Source organism: Aplosporella prunicola, assembly GCF_010093885.1.
Source record: "Aplosporella prunicola CBS 121167 unplaced genomic scaffold K452scaffold_5, whole genome shotgun sequence".
Taxonomy (NCBI): domain Eukaryota; kingdom Fungi; phylum Ascomycota; class Dothideomycetes; order Botryosphaeriales; family Aplosporellaceae; genus Aplosporella; species Aplosporella prunicola.
The window spans coordinates 331958-354548 of NW_022983533.1; the positions used below are offsets into that span (position 1 = coordinate 331958).

Consider the following 22591-nt stretch of genomic DNA (forward strand, 5'->3'; position numbering starts at 1 on the left):
AAGTTTGTGCCGCTGAGTAACCCTTTGACCGGCTGCACAGAAACTCTAAACAAGTAAGTGCTTCGGAGATGCCGACACCGATTAGGTACGATACGTGTAGCTTTTGCATCGAAGCAAACGGAACTTTTATTTAATAGTAGAAAGTATATTCCCAGATCTCGACTTCATACTAATAAGAATTTAGCTGAGTGATACAAAGTTCACTTGATCAAGGTACAGTAAATTGTAAAACGAAAAATAATTTCCTACTGCATAGAAGCAGGCCCCTAAAACCTCATGAAGGATTTATATTACTATATATATATTTAGCCTTCTATAACTACCAGACCCGTCTTAAATTTACTTATATTCTCAAAGAACAACGTTATATCGACGAAAAGATACAGATACCTAGTCTCATGTACTAGAAAAATAATAAGCTGCTTAGATTGTATGCACATTTTATGCCTTCTCGTTAGGGAAAGGTACACCCGGAGCGACGAATTTACCGAGAAACAGTAGAGATAGCATCCCACTTAGAGCTTTTCTATATCAGTAGATCTATCCTTTGCGAAGTAGATATGCTGCACTGGTCGGGGCGAAGAAATCGAAGTTAAATATTAAATCACCGGTGCACGTGGATTCCCCAGGACCTAAGAATACTCAATTAAGATTCGCATTAACCGTATATAAGTAATGACGTGCAGCATGCGATTCATAACGAGACATCGGGAAAAGAGATGTCTATTGCGAAAGTGCCTGCGAAACACGCGTAATAGATTTAACTAAACTGTTTCAAGTTATATATCTGATTATCGCTAGGTACAGCTCGCTTACCTCGTATCTGCATTGTTTATACATACCTAAATGGAGATTATTTGTTTAAAACTCTGTTGACGTTCCTCACTGATCAGAATTTCACCGTTGAGCGAACTCGGCCCATTAGAGTGTGTCGCGCGGGCCTCGATTTGGTACTGATATGGGTGAACGAGGATACTATTAGAAGCAATCCTTGAGCGGCCCGAGCCTTTTCAATCTTTCCCCCGATTTGTACTCAGTGACGACGTTAACGTCCGTGACGGCGAACCGAGATCCACCGTCTAGCGAGACAGGGGACGATACAAGCAGTCCCTATAGAGTACTTCTTGTCTAGCCTACAGCCCGAGTCCTGGGTATGGGTGCAAAGGTCTTATCTACATATCGTAGCTGGGTCTCTTCTTTCTACTCCGTACATGTATCACCATCTCGCTTTACGGTGATGGACGTTACCTCTCAACAACAGTCCAGGGATTCCATCCAGCTGCTAGACTGGTTGTTGCAGTTGCAGCTACCTCGGCAATAGTCTAGCGACAGAAGTATCATGCCATTTGAAACATCTATGATTGGGCGTCAGGGCGTTGAACAGGTACGACAAACGTTGATCTCCCCACTATATGCTGATCGTTTACCCGGTAACCCTGGCAACGCTTACGAAGCAGTTATTGAATCGGCAATGCTTGCGACCTATAAAAACTGCTTAATGCACTGTTCATGCATTAGTCAATTTCATTGGCACACCACGTATGATAGCTAATCCAAGACGGGATTTTGTCAATCTTCCCTGTCTCGATCCCTCGACCTTTTGCTAAACGAAGCAACCTCTTGCTCTTTACCCCACTTATCTCGAAGACGTGTGGATTAAATTCAAGGGAATTTATAGAGTGATTGAAAAAAGCACAAAAAAAAAAAAAAAAAGACCACTTCATCCTTGTCCCATCATTCATCCCCGCTTGCTTTTCAAGTCTAGGCAAAGGCAAGGGAAACTCACATAGAATGAATCCCTGCTCCGGCAGAACTCTTTCGGATTTTGAATATTTATACACCCTTTCTGCCCCGAAAAATCTTGCATCACCGATCGAATAACACTGACACCCCGTCCCATTGCATTTTCCGCCTGTTACCGATCATGAAGAGCGAAAACGCACCGATTACCCTCTACGTTATCTCATCCTTTATCATCGGAAGCCTAACATATCTAATCCATCGGCTCTTGAAAATCGGATCTCGGCCTTCTAACCTTCCTCCCGGCCCCCCTACATCCCCTATCTGGGGCAATTTGAAGCAGGTAAATACCAGAGCTGTCGGAAGCATAAGTCGTATAGCTAACAAGTTCCGCAGCTCTCCAATGTAATACCGCAAAAACAGTACCGTGAATGGTCTAAAGAATACGGCCCGGTCTTTACGATCATGAGCGGTTCTGAGCCATACGTCGTGGTCAACGAAGCAAAAGCCGCGCACCACATTTTCGTCAAGAACGGATTGCGTACAGCAGCGCGACCAGATCCCCGCTTGAATCTCATCTTGCGAGGAGGCTATTTCCCGTCGCTGATGAGCGGAGCCGACTGGTTGAAAGCGCGCAAGATGTGGCAGTCAATTTTGACCGTCGGGGCATCCAAGCAATACCTGCCATACCAAGACCTGGAAGCCAAGAAACTGCTCTTTGACGTTTTAGAAGACGCGAACCACTGGCGGAACCATATCGAGCGCTTCAGTAACTCCATAGCAATGACCATGACCAACGGCCACCGGGTACCAGCGTCCGACAATCCGTTGATTTCTGAGGTGATAGAAGACCTTCAGGACTGGGTCCAGCTTACGCTGAAAGCCTGGTGGCTTCCCTCGTACCCCATGCTTTTCAAGCTGCCGAATTTTCTCATCCCCGTCCTGAATAAAGCACGTAAGGTTGGCAAATACCACAAAAGCCTCGTCATGCGTTTGTATAACCTCACGAAGCAACGCGTCGCTGAGGGTATGGTATTGCCGTCGTTTAATCAATCTATTCAGGAGAAAGTGAGACAGAACCCTGGTATATTGAGCGAGGCAGAAGGGGCGGAGATAGGAATGGCTCTGTTGACGGCAGCCACTGATACTACTGCTGCTTCTCTCGTCAATTGGTTCGCGGCTATGGCGAACTATCCAGAAGCGCAGCGTAAGGCTAGAGAAGGTAAGTGGTGTAATCTTGTACTCAAAAAACTGAGCTTGAACTGACATACCATAAAGAAATCGACAGAGTAGTTGGTCCCAACCGTCTACCCCGGGAAGAAGACGGAGAAAACCTGCCCTATGTGCGGCAAGTAGTACAAGAGTGCGCAACCAGACAGTCTTTCACAGCAACCCAAACTAACACATTAGCAGAACCGAACGGTGGCTCACTGTCGCGCCTCTCGGCCTCTTCCACGCAACAACCGCACCAGTCGAGTACAACGAATGGGAAATCCCAGCCGGAACCGGGCTGATCCTGAACACTTACGCGATCCACAAAGATGCAGACGTGTACCCCTCACCGCAGGATTTTCTTCCCGAGCGCTGGGAAGGCAAGCTCGAAACCGCGGCCGAAGACTCGCTCGGCGCAAAATCTGAACACTTTGCGTTTGGCGCCGGGCGCAGGATCTGCCCTGGACAGTACCTTGCTGAGCGCAGTCTGTTCCTTGTTATGTCGCACGTGCTTTGGGCGTTTGAGATCTCGAAGGCTAGGGATGCTGATGGCAATGAGGTCCCGGTGGATACGAATGACCTTAGGCCTGGCGCCGTGGCTACTATTAACCCGTTTAGGGTTACTGTTAAGCCGAGGAGTGAGAAGAAGGTTGCGCTTGTTCGCAGGATCTGGGAGGAGGAGCGCGAGGCGCTGCTTGATGAAGATGAACAGTGGAGAGAGTCCCCGGAAGGGGTTGCCCGGTTGATGTCGAAGGTGAAATGATGGAGTGGGAAAAACTCTACGTGTGGAAGCGTTGTTGGGGGCAGATTGATCACTGTTTACTTAACACTATGAAAAGCTCGATTCTTAGTAGATCTATGTAGTTTTACGGCCATTATGAAATCTCAACAGCGCGGTGGTGAGTTGATGAGGAAGGCGTGTGTACTGTTATCTACAGTGTCAATAGGAGGATCTTATATGCAGCAGCTGCGAAAAGTAAATACTAATGCTACGTAGCATTTATTAGTACATGCAGCTTACATGAATATATGTTTTAGACATTCCAATCCTCCTTTCTTTTTTTAAAAAAAAATGCGGCAGCAGTATCTCGCACTACAAATACCACGACTAGATCCCCAGCCAGTCACGCCATGCTAAAAAAAAAAAGACGAGTACAAAACCCACTCAAGCCCATTGCTTCAACTTCCACCCATGCTTCAACCCCCTCGCCGCAAACATAAAGCAAGAACCAGCAATCGTCGTAACACCGCCAAAAACCCAGACGTACTTAAACCCCACAGCATTCAAAATTACACCAGCGACGGGCGTGCCAACCAAAATGCCGCACGCAATCGCCGCAAACGCCATCCCCATCCTAGTGCCGATCTTCGAGCGCTCCGGCGCCAAATGCACCAGCACAGTCGGGGGCAGCGAGACAAACGTGCCGCTGAAAAAGCCATACAAGATCGCGACGACGATGAGCGGCGCGGTATGCGTAACAGGGATTAGGCACAATGTGAGGGTGCCGGTGATAGCAGCGCAAGGGACGATGATGTTGAAAGGTCCGGTTCTGTCCGCCAGCACGTTGGGCACGATACGGCCGGCGCAGGAGGCGGCGTTGAGGATGGCGAGGATGTAGAACGCGAGGTCGGGCGAGACAATGTCGCGCGAGGTCGCGTACGACGAGATGTAGAAGAAGGGCGTGTAGAGCCCGAGGAAGCCGACGATGCCGCCGAGCACGAAGAGCGTGTATGGTGGTTCGCGCCAGGCGGGCAGGTCTAGCATTGCGCGCCGTGAGGAGGGGAGCACGCGTACCCGCATGCAGAGGTTGGGGATTAGAAGTGTTGCGAGCGCTATAAATGCGATGACGCGAGTGGTCCAGGGGAAGCCGATTCGGCCGATGAGGCGGTGCAGGATGATGGGGTAAAGGACGCCGCCTGGGTACTGAATTAGTATAGATCATACACTTACGGGAAAGGAGGAAGCACTCACCAAGGCTGCTCCCCGAAGCTGCCAATCCCATCGCCGTGGCCAGCCTTGTCGTGAAATACGTGCTCAGAATCGCAACACTGGGCACAAACAAACACCCAGTTCCAATGCCGACGCAGAACGCCTGTGCGAGAAGCACTTGCCAGTACACGGTGCACAGGGACAGCATCATCAGACCGAAGACGATGAGAAACGATCCCACCACTAATAGGTGTCGGAAGTAGCCCGCATCGTAGATGGGTCCGGTCAGCGCGCCGACCAGCATGAGCAGAAAGGCTTGAATCGAGCCTATCCATGAGATGGCGGATGGGGTTGAAGAGGCGAGCAGCCCAGTCTTGTAGTACGTTTGGTAAGTGCCGAACGTATTGGTGATGCCCCTACATCACGAGTTGTCAGTGTCCAGTATCGTAATAATGGCGATGAGAGGGGCGGAAAATCGCGTGCTACTGCATGCATGCAGTAAAGCAAACACGCCCAAGCCGTCGTCCTTACCAGCTATTAAAAAACAAAAAGAAAGCCCCCAAGACCTGCAACCAAGCCTTCGTACCACCATTCGGCACCGCGCTAACATCGTTCACCGAATGCCCAGCTTCTTTCCCAGCAGGCTGTTGCTGCGACCCTAGCTCTTGCTCCCCCGCCGAAACCGCAACGGCCTTTTCCTCATCCTTGACGCCTCCCCGTCGTTTCTCAGACCCCGCGTCCGCGTCCACATCCGTAAACGTCGCTGACGACAAGCTCACGCGCGACGCCTCGATATCGTCGCCCTCGCGCGGTGCAACCATCGCGTTGTCCAGTTCAATGCCTCGATACAAAAGCCGCAGTGATGTTTTTTGGGTCCCCGAGTGTCGCGCCGTTGGTTAAGTAGTGTAAGCAGCAGCAGCGATGATGATCCCTGCGGTGGCGGCGCCCTAACCGGGTTAAGTACTAGGCGAAGAAGAGACCACGGGACCAGGAGCGGGAAGGATCGCGGCAGCCGAGCAGCCGAGCAAAAAACCAGCAGACAAAAACGAATGAATAAGACAGACAGACGAAAGTGAAGGTCTGCAAAAAAATTGGAAGAATGAGCGGAAGAAATTGTAAAATCACGAAATATCCCTGCCATATCGACCCATTGTGTGTGACACCACCATCGCTCTATCCTCCCCCGTCTCGGCAGTTGACCCGCTCATCAAAGCGACCCTGGATAAGCCCCGAGCCGATTTGCCGGCCCGTGTCTCGGCTACCCCTGTCCTGCTTCGAAACACTGACACTACCGAAGAGCGTACGATAGGCTAAGGATGTTATATCCTCGCTATCTCCGTGTCTTGCTCCTGTAGTGTTTTTTGTTAATTTTGCTGTGGTTTGCTTGGTTGGTTATATCACCAGCCAGCTCGACTACAGTACAAACTCACCACCATCACTAAACACACCCAGCACGCCGGCACGCCTAAGCACTCTCCCCTAACCCAGAGCACACACATATGCAACCACGCCAAGCCCAGCCCTCCCCGCCGTAAGCAAAGCCGCCAGTGTGTATATCTAAGCAGCTGACTCAGCGCGGCGGCTCTCCGCACCCAGTTCCGCGAACCACGTCCACCACCTCTTACCTCACCTAGCAAACCGCACCTTTATTATCAACTCCGAAGTCGAACAAACGCTCCCAAAACCTCCACTCAATATGCCCCCTACATATACAAACAAAACGCATACACCATTTTATACGCCGGTCCGTCCGCCCATCAATCCGTTCATTCGTTCATCCAGTCATCAAACGCGTGCTACCATGCACCATGCATATTTTGTTTGCTTTTTCTGCTCCTCGTTCAGCTCTGACTCACTCTGACTCCTACTCTGACTCCGACTTTGACTCCGACTCCACTCCAACGCCTGTCGCCATTTTTTGTGTATTTCTGCTTTCCGTCCCTTTCACCAAGAACAGCTGCAAAGAGCGCCCATACCCCTGTCCTATGCCCTTACCTCTGCCATAAACCCCACCACTGCCACTACCGGCAGTAATAACGCACTTTTTGACTCGTCTTCATCCCCGTTTCGCTTCGCTTCGCTTCGCTTCGCTTCATCCATGCAGTCCCAAACCAATTGCAAAAAAGAAAATCGGGAAAAGGGAACATATTTGGGGAATGACTGTGAGAGATAAACCCCCCGCCCGCCTGTTTTTCATTCATCCAAGCAAGCAAAAAAAAAAAAAAAAAAAAAAAAACCGAACCATCGAAACCATTCCTTCATTCTCCTTTTCCCTTCGTCCCATCGTCCCAAACCGCCCCGCACCATTTTCCTGTACCGCCGTTCTCTCATCAAACCCCTGTCCGCCCACCTATCCATCCGCCCATTCACCCACCCACCCATCCATCCAACAAATGAAAGAAATCACGCTTCCAGGCTGGCCGAGGGATTGTTCTGTTTTAGTCGTATTTGTGAGAAGAAGGAGAAGCGGAAGTAGAGGAAGATGAAGAGTAAACAGAAGAAGCCAGTATCCTCGAGAGAGTATCGCCTCTCCATTACATGCAAAGAAGAAAAAGGGGAAAAAATAGAAAAAAAAAAAAAAAAAAAAAAAAAAAAAAAAAAAAAAAAAAAAAAAAAAAAAAAAAAAAACCCAAGCTACTACTACTGAGCGGCCCTCTTTTTGACCAGAGAGCAAAAAATGAAAAACGGTCAACGAAGATGATGTGGAGACGAAACAAAAGCAAAAGTGCCTAGACGCCTGCCGCTCGCTATGCAGATGCCATCAAACCTTTTTTTCTCCCCCTCAAATATGCCAGCAAATCATCGACATGGGTGTGCGTGTGTGTGTGAGTGTGTGTGTTGCAAAGGTTATCATCAGCCGACGCGCTCACTGCTCTTGTTCGACAAAGTCGACGCAGGGGTATCAATGCCTTGGTGCGAGCGCGCCAAACGGAAGCCGCCCAAGGCTTGCTGCGAGGGCTCCACGCGCTCCACGCGCTCCGTCCACAACAGGTTGTGCCGCAGCGCATCGTCTCTCTCGAATGCGTTCGGGTGCGTCATCTGGATCTTCCAGATCTTCCGGCGCCGGATCTCGCGCTCTTCGACTACGGACTGTGCGATCTGAGCGATCCTCGCCCTACTCAGTCGGCTGCTGAGCACATAATCCTCAAGCAGGGCCTTGAGAATAGGGAAGGGAAGCGAGAGGAAGATGCTCGATAGCAGGCTGATGACGTAGCGCGAAGTGCCGGATTGCTCGGGTACCTGTCCAAACCGGATCTGGCTGAGGCGAGGGTTCCGGCTCGTAGGGCGCGACTCTGGGAGTGGGGGCAAACGGGGCATGCTGGGCAAGTGCGGCGCAGAGGGGTCAAATTCATAGTCAACCGGGAAATTGTGAACGAGGAAGCCAACGATGGTCTGGAGGAACTGTGTGCTGTAGGTGCCGTAAGTCGGCAAAGAATCCGTGTCGAACTTTGAGGATGCATCGTCACTCGAAGTAGCACTGGACTTGTCGTCATCCGCGCGCCAGGATGCATCGAGACCCCCGTCCATAGCGAAAGAGAGAGCGATCTCCAGAGTATCCCATCGCAGAAGCTCAGTGGCAATGTCCAATCCTCGGGCAACGATGCTGCGGATTTCGAGGAAATAGCCGGCAGCGGCGTACGCAAGAGCGTGTCTCATGCGCTGCTGCGGAGAACCAAATCCATCAGAGTCAGACAGGTATCCAGTGAAGGGGTGAAGGCCATTAGTGAAGCTCGCGGTGTTCAGCAAATCCTCACCGTAGAGGTGCTTCAGAGCCTCAGCAAAGATGTGTCCATCGAAGAAACGGTCGGAAACAAAAACGTCCAGAACGCGCATCCTCCCCTCAAAACGAGCAGAGGCCGCTGAGGCAAGGAGAGAAGACATTCTGGGGTTGCGAGCAACAACTAGGCCATGTACTGGCAAGACAGGAGGCAGAAGGTTGCGGTTTTCGCCTTGGTAGAGTTTGAGAACGTAGTCTGCGAAGTCGGGATTGCCAAACTGAGAACGAAGGTAGTCCCTCAAGCCGAGCTCTTGATCCCGCGGAACGAAGGCGGAAGGTTTTCCGAGGTGAACACCATTAGCCATCGGAGCCACTGGCAACCTCACTCCAGCACCATCGATTTCTTCTTCTGGCACAGCAACCCTCGGTGAAGAGGCCTGCGAAGCCGACCTAGACAACGGGTGGACGCCGTTGACATGGGGCGGAACCTGGTGAGCCGGGAAGGGCTCTGGGCCGCCCAAGCGTTGCTGGGGTGGTCCATTGGGAGGAATCCACTGCTGTCCCGGCCTGAATGGAAGGGACTGGTCCCTCCTAAATCCAAAATTTCCCGGAGGAGGCACAGCCATGGTAGGGTACATCATTCCCGCATGAGGCTCCGAGAAGTGGTGATTGTGTCCCTGGAACGGCATTGGCGGGGGGATAAAGTTTGCTCCCATGAAGCCTGGCGGCGGAGGCGGAGGTGGTGGTGGGTAGGGCATATGACCGTTGGTGATGGGGGGAGCTGGAGAGGTGCATGAAGAGTCCGGATAACCACCAAAAACGATGCTGTTCGTGCTAGGCCGAGGGTTATGCATTGTGATGTTCGGAGGCGGAGGGCGGGCGAAGGTGGAGGAAGTAGCGGAGGTAGGAGTTGAGCGGTCGGTGGAAGGGTAGAAGGGCGGTGGGAGCTCGAAAGGCGGCTTCTGCGGACGAATGGAGCTTGCAGGCTGCAAAGGCGGTTGAGCAGGGTCTTGCGACGGAGCCTGGCTCTGCTCGCGCTCAGCAGCGGCCTGGTCGGTGCCTGGAGCACTGTCAGCAGTGTTGTGAGCAAATGGAAATTGTGTTTGCGCACCTTGAGCAGGCGCCGGGATGGGTTCCGTCTCAACGGTTACACCAGCGGTCGCGTCGCTAGGTCTGCCTTGTTCTTTGTCTCGATCAGACGATGGTGGCTCTTGCGCCGTCTCAGGCTGCGCGGGAGGCGCTGGCTGTTCGCGCTCGCTGGCTTGGACGGCCTCATGTTGGCTGGGCTCGGGCTGCGCGTCGGCGGGCGTGGAGTGCTCGGCGAGCGGCTGCTGGTGCTTGACCTTGTTGGATCGCGCAAAGGACAGCGGGATGGCTGGGACGATGCGCGGCACAACGGGCGCGGGCGCGTTGGGCTTTGCGCGAGTGGAACGGGCTGACTCTGCGGTATACGGAGCCATGGTGGAGGAGTGCCGTCAAGGTCGCAAGGCCGGGTAGCGTCTCCAGGAGTAATTGTGAAAGTGGATGGCCGACCAATTATCCTGGAGCGCCGGGGACTAAGAGTGGGTTTGGTGGTGAACGGGTAGGGTGAGAGGGCGTGAGGGCGCAGGTGAAATGTCGGCGCGAACTTCTTGGTGGGGACGGCGGCGATCTTTCTGAGCTCATCGACTGCCCCTTCCAAGTTCCACAAAGTCGCTCTCTCTCTTTTACTTCCCACCGCCTCATCTGCTTCCCTACTAACCGTCTACTCTGCATCCACACAGTCGCCATTGCTAACCAGCCTTCCTGTTGTCCTCTGTCGCGCCCCAACTAGCTCACCACCTTCGCTGAACAGTAGCAGTAAGCTTGGTGGAGTTCGCGCGTGCCCGAGCTGACATGCCTAGACCACTGTCCGCCGCCTACAAGCCATGCCCCGCCAGGCGCCCTCTGCACATGTCAAAGCCCCCGCCATCGCCATCCAGAAGGCAAAACTCAAATCCAGAATAAAGCGTTTTGGCGCTCGACAAGGCCTTGGTTCAAGGACCGGAGCCGCCAAAGCAAAGATGAATCACGCTTTCCAGAGAGTTAAACCTAGGAGGAGAACAGCTATGATCCTGTGAGGACATGGGGCCCCTAGAGCACGAGAAAACTAGCCATCTTCTTTGGTCGTCCTGTTCGCGTTCAACAAACTCTCTCCTCCAGATGCTGAGCAAGCCATGATCATCACCAACCAAGCCTCACTACCCATTTCGGTCGCGAAATTCTAGTCTCACGAAGACCACCTTCCCTGGAAAGAGAGCGGTTCAAAAGAGTCCGTCCCAAGTCAGCTCCAACTACGAGAGGCCCTTACTTGCATACGTCCCATGGCTACACCAAAAAATGGTGTATGCAAGGAAACCAAGAGCAAGGGATCCTTTGAGCTGGTACGGCGAACGCAAGAATGCGAGAGCGGGTGGTGGTTGTGTCAACAGTGAGAGTCGGTACATCTTAAATTGAGCGCTTCGTCAATGTCGATCTCTTGATACTTTTTCTCGCCGTAACTTGCGACAAATGACCTCTTGACAAGGAAGCGAACATCGCGCTCTGCAATCCACTCGTTCTTTGTAGTCGGAAGGAAGCTGGAGCTGAATGCTATTATGGTAAAAGCTCCGTGAGCCAGTCCAAGCCAATCGGATAAGATGCGGAGGTGGGCAGAATACTGGTTCGGGGTTGACGCGGGGCCTGGTCAATTTGATCGCAGACGGTTTGCGATTGCATGCAGCTCCACACGTAATCTCACATGTAGCGGTTGGCGGGGGCAACCAGTTTACTTTGGCGTCGAGGACACTTCGCGCTGAAAACCAGGTCACTTCGATTGAGCTTGGCCGCATTGATGCCCAGCTGACGTTTGCGTTTGCCGTAGGTCTCACAACGGCACGCTGAAGACCTACACGACCGGGTGAGCCCTGTCTCGCAACATATGCAAGCCCAACGGGTACAACGGTACCACCCATAAAACAAACACACGTATAGGCAGACTAAGCTCTACCGGGCGTAAGACCAAAAGACCTCCTTACCCGCAAGGGCCGTCGGCACCGATCCCATCGCCCCGATGTCTCTAGTTCCCCGGCCGATCTGATGTGTACACCTCAAGCACTGACCTGGCCCCCAAAAACTATTACCACGCACGGCCAGATCCCGTCTTCCCCGGAGTTCCCGATGTTCCGCTACGTTCGAAGTTGTTGCTGAGGGGTGTTGGTGGCTATCTATAGCGCCCGAAGCCCTCTAGTTCCCCGGCTAATAGCTCCAATCGACCTGTCCCGAGAGACTGTCTCGCGCACGGCCACATCCGCCTTCCCCGTGGCTTCCGGGGTTCCGCTACGTTTGAAGTTGTTCGATGGAGGGTGATAGTCGCCACCCACGGTTCACATGCGGGCGGCGGCACGTTGCACTGGTATCGTGGTCTCTACCGGGTTAAAGTACAATGACGTTGCGATTAACCAAGATGTTCTTGCAGCAAACTGTTCTAAGACATGGACGAATAGGATGATGTTGGAGGGGGCATGGGCTGTTGTTCCCCGTCAGTTGATTGGATGTTTACGATCGCGATATATTGGCTTGCAGTTCCAAGTGCTTTCATACATCAAGGTCACATTCTTCGAATAAATACCACTATAATGTAGTTTTTTCAAGGCAATCGACCTGACGACCACGTACGACGAGAAGAGGTCACGCTGTCCTAGATCATCCGACCGACCACGTAGACAAAAGTCATGTTCAAAAGATACTTTCCCCTTACGGTCGTGGTTGCTCGGCAGCGCGAGTCATGTCGGAAAATCACCGGCTCCGTTTGTTTACTTCAGCGTCAAAGCATAACATTTGACGCAACTTTCCAACCAGCAACGCTCTTCCATTCAGAACTACTGCTGCGTCGCCACCATGTCGACACCATTGTCGCCGATTCCTTCGGCTTCTCTCAATGCCAAAACGCCTTCAACCGCACACCGCAATCCGGGTAGCCTGTCACATCGGGGATCGCCCAAGTCGCCGCTTATAAACATGGACGACAACGATGAAATCACCTACGACGATGACCCGCCTAGCTCTCCGTTCGTCTCAATGATTGACCAGGAGAATGTATCTCCCATGAAGCCTTCGGTCGAGCAATGCAGCCCGCTCAAAGATGTGTGGAAGTTCGCAGAGAAGGAACAAACTGCGGAGACTCCAGCAAAGACCCCAGCCGAAGCTCTATCTCCAATTAAGACCTCCCGCAAGAACCGCTCCCCCAGCAAATCGTCTGCTGTTGAGGGTACGCCCGCGCCTTCTGAACCCACCCTCCGCGACAACGAAGGCTTGACGATAGCCATCGATGCTATGGAGCAAGACAAACTGGCCGACGCTACCTTTGGCGATATCTCATACTACCAGCCTGCTGCGGAGACGCTGGATGTGGTGGACGAGAAGGTTGAGGAGACAAACGTCGACGATACTTGCTTCAGCAATTTCTCTGAGATTCCGAACACGGACATGACCATGTTCGCGAAGCTCGGTAACAGGAGTCCGGCCAAACAGTTGTTCTCTGACGTAAGTGAACCGAAAGTTTAATGAGTGCGTATGTTGACACAATCCAGGCACGCACACCGCGCAGAACACCACGAACTCCCGGCACGGCCCGCAAGCGCGACTACAACGACCACGACCGCTCGCCGTCGCCGACTCCGCGGCGCCACAAGACCCCCATGGTTGACAACGACACCACAAATCTTCTGCTCGACTTCACGCAGCAAATGGACACGTTCGCGGCGTCGTCGCGCCGCTCGCCGAGCAAGCGGAACTCACCCACGAAATCGACCACGGAATCCAACCTCCGCTCATACTTGAACGAGCAGCGCTCTCCGCGAAAGTCCAGCGCGACGCCCGCCACGCCCCGGGCCGGCCGCCGTGAGAGCAACCTGCTCAATCTGCTAGACTTCGACCTCCCGCCCGCGCCCACGCCGCGCTCGGTCCCCACGATCACGGTCCGTGAACTCGAGTCCGTCAAGTCATCATACCAGTCTCAGATTTCATCTTTGACGGCCACGCTTAGCGGCCGCGCCGCCGAGGTAGAGAGCTTGAAGAAAGCGGTCGCAGACGCAGAGCGCCGTGTCGGCGAGTCGCAGGAGCAGGTGCGTGACGAGGTGAGCCGACGAGAGCACGCCGAGCGCGAGAAGGCCGAGTGGGAGAAGCGCGGAATTGAGGTTGAAGAGGTACTGCGCAGTATCCGCGAGGAGGTGATTGGCAACGAGAAAGAGCGCGAGGAGCTGTTGCGCAAGCTGGAAGAAAGCGAGCGCCGGACCGAGGAGGCCGAGGCACGCTCGACGGATCTCGAGGCCCGCGCGATTGAGGCCGAGGGCAAGCTCGTCGACCAGAGCACAATGGCGCCTGCGGCGGACAGCGACGCTGCTGCCGCCCCTGCTGGCAAGGACGCTGCTGGTCCCACGGGTGGTGCTGCGCGCTTCACGGCCGAGGAAGTCCAGAAGCAAATCGACGAAAAGGTCGCAACACTCTGCCGCGAACTCCACGTCGTATACAAAAAGAAGCACGAAACGAAGGTCGCCGCGCTCAAAAAATCCTACGAATCCAAAGCCGAGAAGAAGACGACCGAGCTCTCGCGCAAAATCGACGACCTCACCAAGCAAATCACAACGCTGCAATCCGCGCACGACGCCACACAAACCAAAGCAGACATGTCGTCGACGACCATCGGCCCCACAACCTCAGAAGCCGATCTCCGCCGCCTGGACGCGCAAGCCAAGGAGCTCGAGTCGCAGAAGGCGCAACTCGCGTCCCTGACGGGCGAGCTCGAGGCCGCGCGCGCCGAGCGCGCCCTCCTGAAACAGGAACTCGATGCCGAGCGCCGCGAGAAGGGCGAGCTGGTCGCGGCTGTCGACGAGATGCTCGCGCTGCAGGCGGAGCAGGTGGCCGATGGCTCCGCTCAAAATCAGGGTGGTGGGGCGACGCCTGCGAGGGCGAGAGACGCGGTCGAGGATTTTAGGCGGAGTAGGCGCGTCAGCGTCAGTGATGAGTTTAGGCGCAGTACCGCTGCTGGTGGACATGGCGCTAGCGGTGGTAGTGCTGCGCATGCTGCTGCTGCTGCTGCGGCAGACAAGCCGGACTTCAGAAGCAGTGCTATTGGGCGCCCGTCCGGGCTGCGCACGCCGGGCAGTAGGGGTAGTGGGTTGGCGCGGCCGGCGGTCCAGGCCGGCAAGAGCCGCATGATGAGCAATATTGAGCGCATGGGGAGTGGGCGGGGTGGGCTGGAGTAAGTGGGTAGGGTGGTGCTGACGGAGTGGTGGGTGGGGTGTGTGGTGGGGTGTGTACAGTACGGTACCTACAGTCGGTCGGTTGTTGCCCTGGCGGGCGTTTTTGCGTTCCTTCACTTTCTTTCTTTCCTTCTTTCTTTCTCTCGTTCTTGGTCCTTGCGAGGGCCGGGAGAGGTGAGCTCGAAGGGGGGATTCATTCAGTTCTGGGTGTTCGAGTGTTCGATTGGATTCGGGGTTTTCTGGTTGCTTGGGCGGTGGTGCTTGGGGGGTTATACCGTTTGTTTTGCTATGGCTGGCTTGGATCGGATGGGTTGGATGGATTGGATCAACTAGGTTTCCAGGGCTCAAAACATGCATGGGGTTCCTTTCTATTACAGTGTGGCGAGGACTAGGTGGTTGCTTGACTATGCGTGCGTGGTGTTGTTGTTGTTGTTGTGTATGAGGTAGGTGAGTGAGTGAGCGAGACATTAGACGGTCAGCCTAGCCCTGAGGTTGGCTCCTTGCTATGTATGTGAGTATGTGTGTCTACATAGCTAGTTGATGGGTATTACTCTACGACTGGTCACCGTCAGCCGTGGCGAGATAGTAGTCGTGGTACAGTACTACGCGTACTAAGAGCGCGAGGAAGCGTCGCCGCTGCCCGTCCGCCGCCCATGCATTTTCTTATAATGTTGTATCAGTGTTTAGAGTCTCTGTGTTCTCATTCGCCCCTCCCGCAAACAAAAAACGCCAGTCCCAGTTCAGTCCCATGTGCCAGAGCCACTCCTGCGAAGAAAACGCCAGATGCACCACCCTTGTTGCTCTTTGCTCCGATCCTCCTAGCCCCAGCAGCCACCTGCTCTAGAACCCGGCATCCGTGCCCGAGGCGTGCCCCCTCGTGTCGGCTGAATGGCTCCTGCTGCCACCCTCGGCAGCGGGGCCGGGGCCGCCCTGGCCCTGCTGTCCGCGCCAACCCCAAGGCATCCAGCCACCGCCGCTCACGGCGCGCCGGCCCGCAGGGCGATCGCTTCCGTCAAACGCCTCGTCGTACTCGACGCGGTCGAACTCGAGCTCGCTCTTGCTCTTGGCGAGGCCCTCGCCGCTGGCGCCGCTAGCGCCACTGCCGCTGGCTTGGTGTGCCGAGCGGGAGCGCTCGCGGGAAACTTCGCGCGAGACCGGGTACGGCGGGCTCAGGTGGAGCTCACGCTCGCGCTGCTCGCGGACGCGACCCCGTTGCTGTTCGTCCTCCGACCTGTTGTTGCCTTGCGCCTCGCGGTCGTACGCGTGCAGCAGCGTCTGCAGATGCTCGCGCTGCGCGGCTACGTAGGCGTTGCGCTCCTCGGGGCCGCGACGGGCAATGTCCTCTGGAATGAGCGCGCCGCTAGCCGCGAGCGCCTCGGCCGTCGCCTCGCGCGAGCCGCTGCCGTTGCCACGTTGGTAGGCAGCAGCACTTTGCAGGGCACCCGAGAGCAGGTTGACGAGGTTTCCAGCGGCGGGAGCGAGGCTGTTCTGCGTTTCGGGGGACAGATTGAAGCGGCTCATCAAGCTCTGAGCGTAGGAACCGGCGGTCGAGGTGGGGGGCGGGGGCGGCTGCTGGCGGGGCGGCATGCCGAAGACGTTGACCTTGACAAACTCGATGGCCTTGTTGAGGTAGTTTAGGCCAGCGCGCTTGGCATTGTCATGGGCTTCCGAGATAAAGCGGTCGATTTCGGCCTCGTGTTGGGCCAGGAAGGGGTGCACGCGAGTCTGGTACAGGTAGGGGGCGCCCTGCATGCCGGGCAGGACGAGGTAGCAGTAGGCGCCCAGGCGGATCCAGGCGTAGAAGGGGAACCAGTCAACGGCCCAACCCAGCCAGTACTCGCCGGTCTGGGCGATGGCGTAGACGACCCAGTACATGAGCCATGGCGTCAGCTGTGCGGGGTCGCGGGCGCGCAGGGCCTTGTAAGAGGCAAAGGCAGGGAAGAGGGCGGAGACGGAAGTGCTGGAGAGAGACAGACAGTCAGCGGTGTTGAGGGAGGAAGAAAGAGGCGGGGACATACGTCAGGAGGTTTGGAAGTAGGTTGAAAATGCCGAAGAACATGGTTGCGGCGGTGATGAGCGAAAGGAAGTGGGGGAAGCTCCAGTTGGGAGGGAGGGAGGAAGGGAGGAGGGAGAGAAAGAAGAAAGAGAGAGTAGAGAGACAGTAGCAGTAAGAAGGGGAGGTGCGAGTGACGATCACAAAGGACAGACCGCCGGCAACCGAGGGGGGGTCAGGCACTCAGGCAGCCACAGCCCCGCCCCGCTAGACAAGCTTCCCCGGCCGCGCCTTCCCGTAGGGCTGTTCATACCTACTCCTATACTCTCTCTTCCTTTGTCTCTCTCCTCTCCTCTCCTCTCCTCTCCTCTCCTCTCCTCTCCTCTCCTCCTCTTCTCCTCCCTCTCCGCCTCTCCCTCCCATCCCCCCAATCGCCCATCCTCATCTCGCTCTCTCCTCGCCCGAATGCCTCTCACGCGTGGCTGTCCTGCTGATCGCCGCCTCCTCCCGCCAAGCCCGGTCCCTGACGGCCTGACGGCTAGCCTCCACAGCTTCTTCGCCTTCGCCTTCTCGTGACATCCCCCCAAATATATACAAGTGCCGTTTGCCCTCCCAGCGTTTTCCCTGCCCCGATCGTTTGTCCCGCCATGTGCATCGCAATCGTTACTACGGCTCACCCCGACTACCCCTTCATCTTACTCAACAACCGCGATGTGTGTCATGCCCTCGCTCCCCGCTTGCCACCCGCTCTGACCTTGCACAGGAATATCTGCATCGCCCCACCGCTCCCGCGCAATGGTGGCCCAGCCCGTGCGAGCACATCCTCGGCGGCTTCGACCTGCATCGCCCCGTGCACGGCACCTGGCTCGGAATGACGCGCCAGGGCCGCATAGCCTGTCTGACCAACTTCCGCGAGGAAGACCCCAACGCCATCATCCAGGGCGTTAACAGCCGCGGCGCCATTGTGAACGCCTGGCTCAAGGCGCCCCCGGAGGACCGCGAGAGCTCCGAAGACTTCGCCGCGCGTCTGGTCGGCCATGGCACCACCAAGGGCGTGGGCGGCTTCAGCTTGCTGTATGGCTGGCTCGGCGACGCGGTCGAGCATGAGACTGGCGAGAAGAGCTCGATGCCCAAGGGCCTCGCCATCGTTAGCAATCGCACGCCGAACGTGCAGGGCCTACCGTGGGTCGCCAATGAAAAAGGGAAGACGCACGCGCTGAGCAACTCGCACTATGGCGACGCGAGTTGGCCCAAGGTCGTGTCAGCTGAGCGTTTAACCGCAGAGGCGGCCATAGCGAGTGCTGCGGCGGGTGAGTCCAAGGAGGAGCTCATGGAGAGATTGTTCGCCATCCTGAGTATAGACACAATGCCGCGTCAAAAACATGGCGAGGAGTGGGACGTTTACCTGGGCCAGCTGCGGAATAGCATCCTCATCCCGCCCATTGGAGATAGAGGGCTCGAGGGCAAATCTGCCGATGAAATTGCGGCGGCGAGAGGGTCGCAGTCCGTGGACGCGACGAGTGGCGTATACGGGACGCAGAAGCAGACGCTCATCTTGGTGGATAAAGAGGGGAAGACTACATTTATCGAGAGGTCGCTGTTTGACGAATTTGGCCAGCCGGTGGAAAAGGGTAGCGGCGATAGAAGGTTCGATTTTACGATCCAAGGGTGGAGTAGTTGAGTTGATGCGGGTGTGAGGGTGGACCTCTTTCAATAGGTTCTAAAAGACAGCAGCAAAAGAGGTCATGACTGATGGAGGACAGACGAGCTAAGAGGAGGAAAGAATAAAAATGCACGACATCAGGACAGCAGAACAGAAGTATCCAGTGAAACAGGCAGGTACACCGCGCCGGGAACACGCACCTTCGCCGCCTAGCAGATGCAGCCACCCGCAGCAAACATACCCACACCCATGCCCCAGCCACAGTCACCAGGTAGGCAATCACCAACAAACAAACAACAAACGCACCCCAACCCCCAACCTCCCAAAAAACCAAAATCAAAATCCCAAAAACAAAAATAAATAAAAAATGCGGAAGGCGAGAGTCGAACTACAGCCCTCCAGTCGTCAGCCCACCGTTTACCACATTAAACTCATGAGGGGGACACTTACCTCGCGATTTCTGCTTCTCTACCCACTTTAATCAAGTGTGAAGTGGGAGAGCAGCGCCTTAACCACTAGGCTACTTCCGCTGTTGTTGGGGGGTTGGTTGGGGGAGGGGGGTTTTGTGTGTGTATGGTTTTTGGGGCTTGGGGCTTGGGGGTTTTTGTGGGGATGGGGTGTAGGGGGTGTATAGTCTATAGGTAGGTAGGAGGTTCTGTAAAGGGTTTTTGTGGGTGGTACTAGGTGCGGAGGGTGTTTTATTTCTTAGCGACGTCTTATTCTCCTTCGCCTCTAAGCTCTTCAGTTGTCGCTCATACAATCCATCTACGCGTCTCCTTCAGCAATATTGTCTTCAAGATCTAAACCCATACGTGAATTAGAGGATATATGGTATACCGTTAATTGTAACCAATATGCAGCTAGTTCAAAAAAAAAAAAAAAAAAAAAAAAAAAAAAAAAAAAAAACCGCCGCAATCGAAACCATCGAGTGGGGAAAAGACGCGCTATTCGAAAACCAAATAAACTAAACTACTCTGCCACTCTGCCACCGAGAGCAACGAAGCAAGAAACATACAGTGCGTACGACCTCTGTGTTGACAACGATCACGGCCTGCGTTGCCAAGGAACGCTGCTGATGCACATCAATTGCATGTACAGCTGATCAAAACCATCACTGAATATTCCTTACGCACCGCCGCTAGGAATACCGCCGCTCTAGAATCAGAATCAGTTTCTCAGACGTGCCTGGCTGTTTCATGAAGTAATTGATGCCACCCAGGAGACACTGTGTGCTCAATACATGCACTCCAGGTGGCCTCCACTTTGGTGGTAACGGCCATGTTGCCACTCTTGAGACGCTGCGTTCCTCTCGGTACAGAATCGGTGTTTATATAGTAGGTGTAGTTGTCGCGAAACTGGAAGTACGTACGGTTGAGATGGCAGTGAGACGGATATGATAGATGACCGAGTCTTAAGTGACCTCACCGATACACTCTATGGAAGAAGCCCAGTGTTGTCCATTGGAGCCTAAGGCTCGGATCGATTGAAAAGAGATGCGAAATCTTAACGCTCACTGTTTGATAAAGACCTGCTAAGCATCCAAGCGCTGCCTGCAATAAGAAGCAACTGCACAGTGAAGACGTTTGAAAGCTACATGACAGTAATATCCCACAACCAAGGGTATAGAAACTATGAACCAAGACAGTATCCACCCACACATCACCCATCCTCTACTTGGCGATCTCGATTCTCTCCGTCCCGGGTTTCCCACTCTCAATCTCCTTGTCCAGACTAACATGGACGTCGCCCTCCTCAAGGTCCTTCTCCTTCTCGGACATGACATTCGCACCAGCCGGCTTCGTCAGCTCAAACTGCCTGCCGCGTTTCTCGGGCCCAAAAGCCGTCGTCACGGCAATCCCAAGCGCGATGATAGCCGTGGCAATGCCCATTGTGGGACCGTATGCTGGGACCTTGTCGCCGTTGTCTAGCGTGATCATTGTGTTCTCTGCGATGGCGTTGACGATCTGCGCAGAGGGCGAGGAAATCATGTTGCCGAGCTGGTACGTCAGACCTTGGTCTTGTTAGCATTGGTAAGGATGTAAATGTGCTGCGATGCTTACCTGGGAAACTAGAGCGGAAGGCAGGCGGCGAGAGCTCGTTCAGGTGGATGGGGATAACGCCCCATGCGCCCTGGACGAAGAACTGCATGAAGAAGCCCGTGGCGGAGAGGTTGCGCTCGCCCTCTGGAAGGATCCAGGCGGGGATCAGGCAGCCACTGATGAGGGCCGCGACGATGATGGCGCGGCGCCGGCCGAAGAATTGGGAAAGGTATCCGATGATGGTCCCGCCGACGCAAGCGCCCACTTTCATCAAGATACTGGCGCGGCTCGCGGGTCCGTTCTCCAGCTCTTTCTGCGTCATCATGAACGTAGTGTAGCTGTCCTGGCTCGTGTGGCTGTAGTAGTTGAACCAGGTCATGAGCACGACGCAGTAGAGACAGAGCTTCCACTCTTGGGCTAGCATGGTCTTTGTCTCCTTCCAGAAAGCTCCGGGAGAAGTGGACTTTTTGCCGGCTTTCTTGGCATCTATGAATTGTTGTGATTCGGGGAAGAAGCAGCGGATGATTCCGACGCCGATACTGAGGCCGGCTGCGACCCAGAATACTGTCTTCCATGTATTAACTCCTCCGCCGACGCCGAGGTTGGCACATGCGGCAAGGACGTAGCCGAATGAGTAGCCTTGTTGGAGTATTCCGCTCATGAGACCTCTTGCATTGGTACTGTTTATATGGTAAGCCTAGCTCCAGTTTGGCGATGGACTGTGTACTTACGGACAGTTCTCCAATGCCATGGCAATAGCATTACCGTATACGCCGCCCATGAAAAGACCAAACAGACTGCGCACAGCAAGGAATTGCTGGAAGGTTGAACTGTAGATTGTAGCGATCTGCAGAACACCCAACACAATCATGTTGATGACCATGGGCCATTTCCTTCCGAACTTGTCTCCAGCAAGGCCAAAGAAAGCAGCGCCGACCGAGCGAAGAAGTAGAGTCAAAGTGATTGCCGTCGTGACATTCGTCTTGGATTCATCGTAGTAGTCGGCCAACTTCTTTGTCTGGATAGACAGTGCATGGAAGTCAAAAGCGTCCGCTGTCCACGCGATGAAACCGACTGAGAAGAAGATCCAATCGCGGAGACTGAGCTGTGCAAAGAGGCTGATTGGGTTCCTGAGTGGCTCTGGAGCCTGCCATTCTGTGCGTTCTTCACCGAATTCGTTGGTGACGACCACTCTCTGCTTCCACCGGAAGAGGTCACCCCAAGCTTGCTTGGCGGTAGCAAAGGTACCCTTGGCGAATGGTTCGGCTGGCTCAGGCGTCGACATGGCAGAGCTTGAGAGAGAACAAGAGTATAAAAAAATAACAAGAAGAGTTCTAAGTCGGCTGGAGCTGATGGCTAATGACTGAAGAAAATCCCGTGCAACTCATCTTATCTTATAGTATTTTCCGGTGCGGGGAAGCAAGCAGGATGGGTCTTGCGACCCCTCCATCTGCTCCCTGGGACATGATATCGGGTGGTCGCACAATGCTAGCCAAGAGAGCCAAGAAGCCACGCTCTAGGCCTTTGGTCCACGAGAGCGGTTGCCAAGCAAACACCATGTCCAGCCTCCATGAAGTTGATGTAACAACAACTCAGCTGGATATAGGAAAGCGGGTCTGTGATTGTTTAGCACGGAGCTTTGACTGGACAAAGGAACTGACGGACAAAGCATCATCCCCACACCGGTATTTCCCGAGCGTGAAATGTCGGAGCTATTACCCCAGAGTCCCCAGGCTCGCTTAACTACCCCAGATCTACTGTGCCGCGTTTTAATATTGGTGTTCTTCTGCGCATAACGATCCATTTCCCCGCCCAGTGTGGTTGTTCAGACTCAAATGAAAGCGGCAGAAGGGAGCACAGAATCGATAGATGGAATTGAGCGTAAATAAGCAAGGAAATATCCAAATCGAAACAATCTTACCTTGGCCGCCTGAAAATGAACTATCGCATCGAACTCAGCCGCGAAAAGGTGCCAAGCGGCAGCGGAGCGCCATCGGTCACGCCGACGCCCTTGGCAGGCGCAACATCAGCGGAAA

At 54.5% G+C, this 22591-nt stretch overlaps 7 protein-coding genes across 7 annotated transcripts; 3 read left to right on the forward strand and 4 right to left on the reverse strand.

Moving 5' to 3' along the window:
• Positions 1–1696: 1696 nt before the first annotated feature.
• K452DRAFT_356306 (uncharacterized protein) lies at positions 1697–4099 on the forward strand. Its single transcript, XM_033546038.1, has 4 exons — positions 1697–2083; positions 2137–2962; positions 3019–3103; positions 3154–4099. The coding sequence occupies exons 1-4, from the start codon at positions 1925–1927 to the stop codon at positions 3713–3715; spliced, it is 1632 nt and encodes a 543-aa protein (XP_033400672.1). The 5' UTR covers positions 1697–1924; the 3' UTR covers positions 3716–4099.
• Positions 4089–5836, reverse strand: K452DRAFT_284346 (uncharacterized protein). Its single transcript, XM_033539928.1, has 3 exons — positions 5414–5836; positions 4925–5298; positions 4089–4869 (listed from the first exon to the last, which is right to left on the reverse strand). The coding sequence occupies exons 1-3, from the start codon at positions 5701–5703 to the stop codon at positions 4118–4120; spliced, it is 1416 nt and encodes a 471-aa protein (XP_033400673.1). The 5' UTR covers positions 5704–5836; the 3' UTR covers positions 4089–4117.
• A 1588-nt stretch (positions 5837–7424) lies between these two features.
• Positions 7425–8419, reverse strand: K452DRAFT_284352 (uncharacterized protein). The gene has a single exon (XM_033539929.1). It carries the CDS (start codon positions 8408–8410, stop codon positions 7736–7738), a length of 675 nt encoding a protein of 224 aa, XP_033400674.1. The 5' UTR covers positions 8411–8419; the 3' UTR covers positions 7425–7735.
• Positions 8420–12497: 4078 nt separating this feature from the next.
• Positions 12498–14863, forward strand: K452DRAFT_305915 (uncharacterized protein; the record flags this gene model as incomplete). The annotated part of the gene is made up of 2 exons (XM_033542937.1): positions 12498–13142; positions 13190–14863. The coding sequence occupies 2 exons, from the start codon at positions 12498–12500 to the stop codon at positions 14861–14863; spliced, it is 2319 nt and encodes a 772-aa protein (XP_033400675.1).
• Positions 14864–15700: 837 nt separating this feature from the next.
• On the reverse strand, positions 15701–16919 carry K452DRAFT_295528 (uncharacterized protein; the record flags this gene model as incomplete). The annotated part of the gene is made up of 2 exons (XM_033541821.1): positions 15701–16820; positions 16879–16919. The coding sequence occupies 2 exons, from the start codon at positions 16917–16919 to the stop codon at positions 15701–15703; spliced, it is 1161 nt and encodes a 386-aa protein (XP_033400676.1).
• A 581-nt stretch (positions 16920–17500) lies between these two features.
• On the forward strand, positions 17501–18534 carry K452DRAFT_305917 (uncharacterized protein; the record flags this gene model as incomplete). Its single annotated transcript, XM_033542938.1, has 2 exons — positions 17501–17566; positions 17617–18534. 2 exons carry the CDS (start codon positions 17501–17503, stop codon positions 18532–18534), a joined length of 984 nt encoding a protein of 327 aa, XP_033400677.1.
• Positions 18535–20066: 1532 nt separating this feature from the next.
• K452DRAFT_265458 (uncharacterized protein) lies at positions 20067–21840 on the reverse strand (the record flags this gene model as incomplete). The annotated part of the gene is made up of 3 exons (XM_033538748.1): positions 20067–20527; positions 20577–21235; positions 21287–21840. The coding sequence occupies 3 exons, from the start codon at positions 21838–21840 to the stop codon at positions 20187–20189; spliced, it is 1554 nt and encodes a 517-aa protein (XP_033400678.1). The 3' UTR covers positions 20067–20186.
• Between the last annotated feature and the right edge of the window lie 751 nt (positions 21841–22591).

Excerpts from the sequence above, each read along its gene's own strand:
- K452DRAFT_284352 (XM_033539929.1), bottom strand. The coding sequence starts at position 8,410 with ATGGACGGGGGTCTCGATGCATCCTGGCGCGCGGATGACGACAAGTCC.
- K452DRAFT_356306 (XM_033546038.1), top strand. The coding sequence starts at position 1,925 with ATGAAGAGCGAAAACGCACCGATTACCCTCTACGTTATCTCATCCTTT. Across the intron at positions 2,963-3,018 it reads GCAGCGTAAGGCTAGAGAAG|AAATCGACAGAGTAGTTGGT; the intron begins GTAAGTGGTGTA and ends CATACCATAAAG. Across the intron at positions 3,104-3,153 it reads GTGCGGCAAGTAGTACAAGA|AACCGAACGGTGGCTCACTG; the intron begins GTGCGCAACCAG and ends ACACATTAGCAG.
- K452DRAFT_284346 (XM_033539928.1), bottom strand. The coding sequence starts at position 5,703 with ATGGTTGCACCGCGCGAGGGCGACGATATCGAGGCGTCGCGCGTGAGC. Across the intron at positions 5,299-5,413 it reads TTTTTGTTTTTTAATAGCTG|GGGCATCACCAATACGTTCG; the intron begins GTAAGGACGACG and ends CTCGTGATGTAG. Across the intron at positions 4,870-4,924 it reads AGCTTCGGGGAGCAGCCTTG|GCGGCGTCCTTTACCCCATC; the intron begins GTGAGTGCTTCC and ends TTCAGTACCCAG.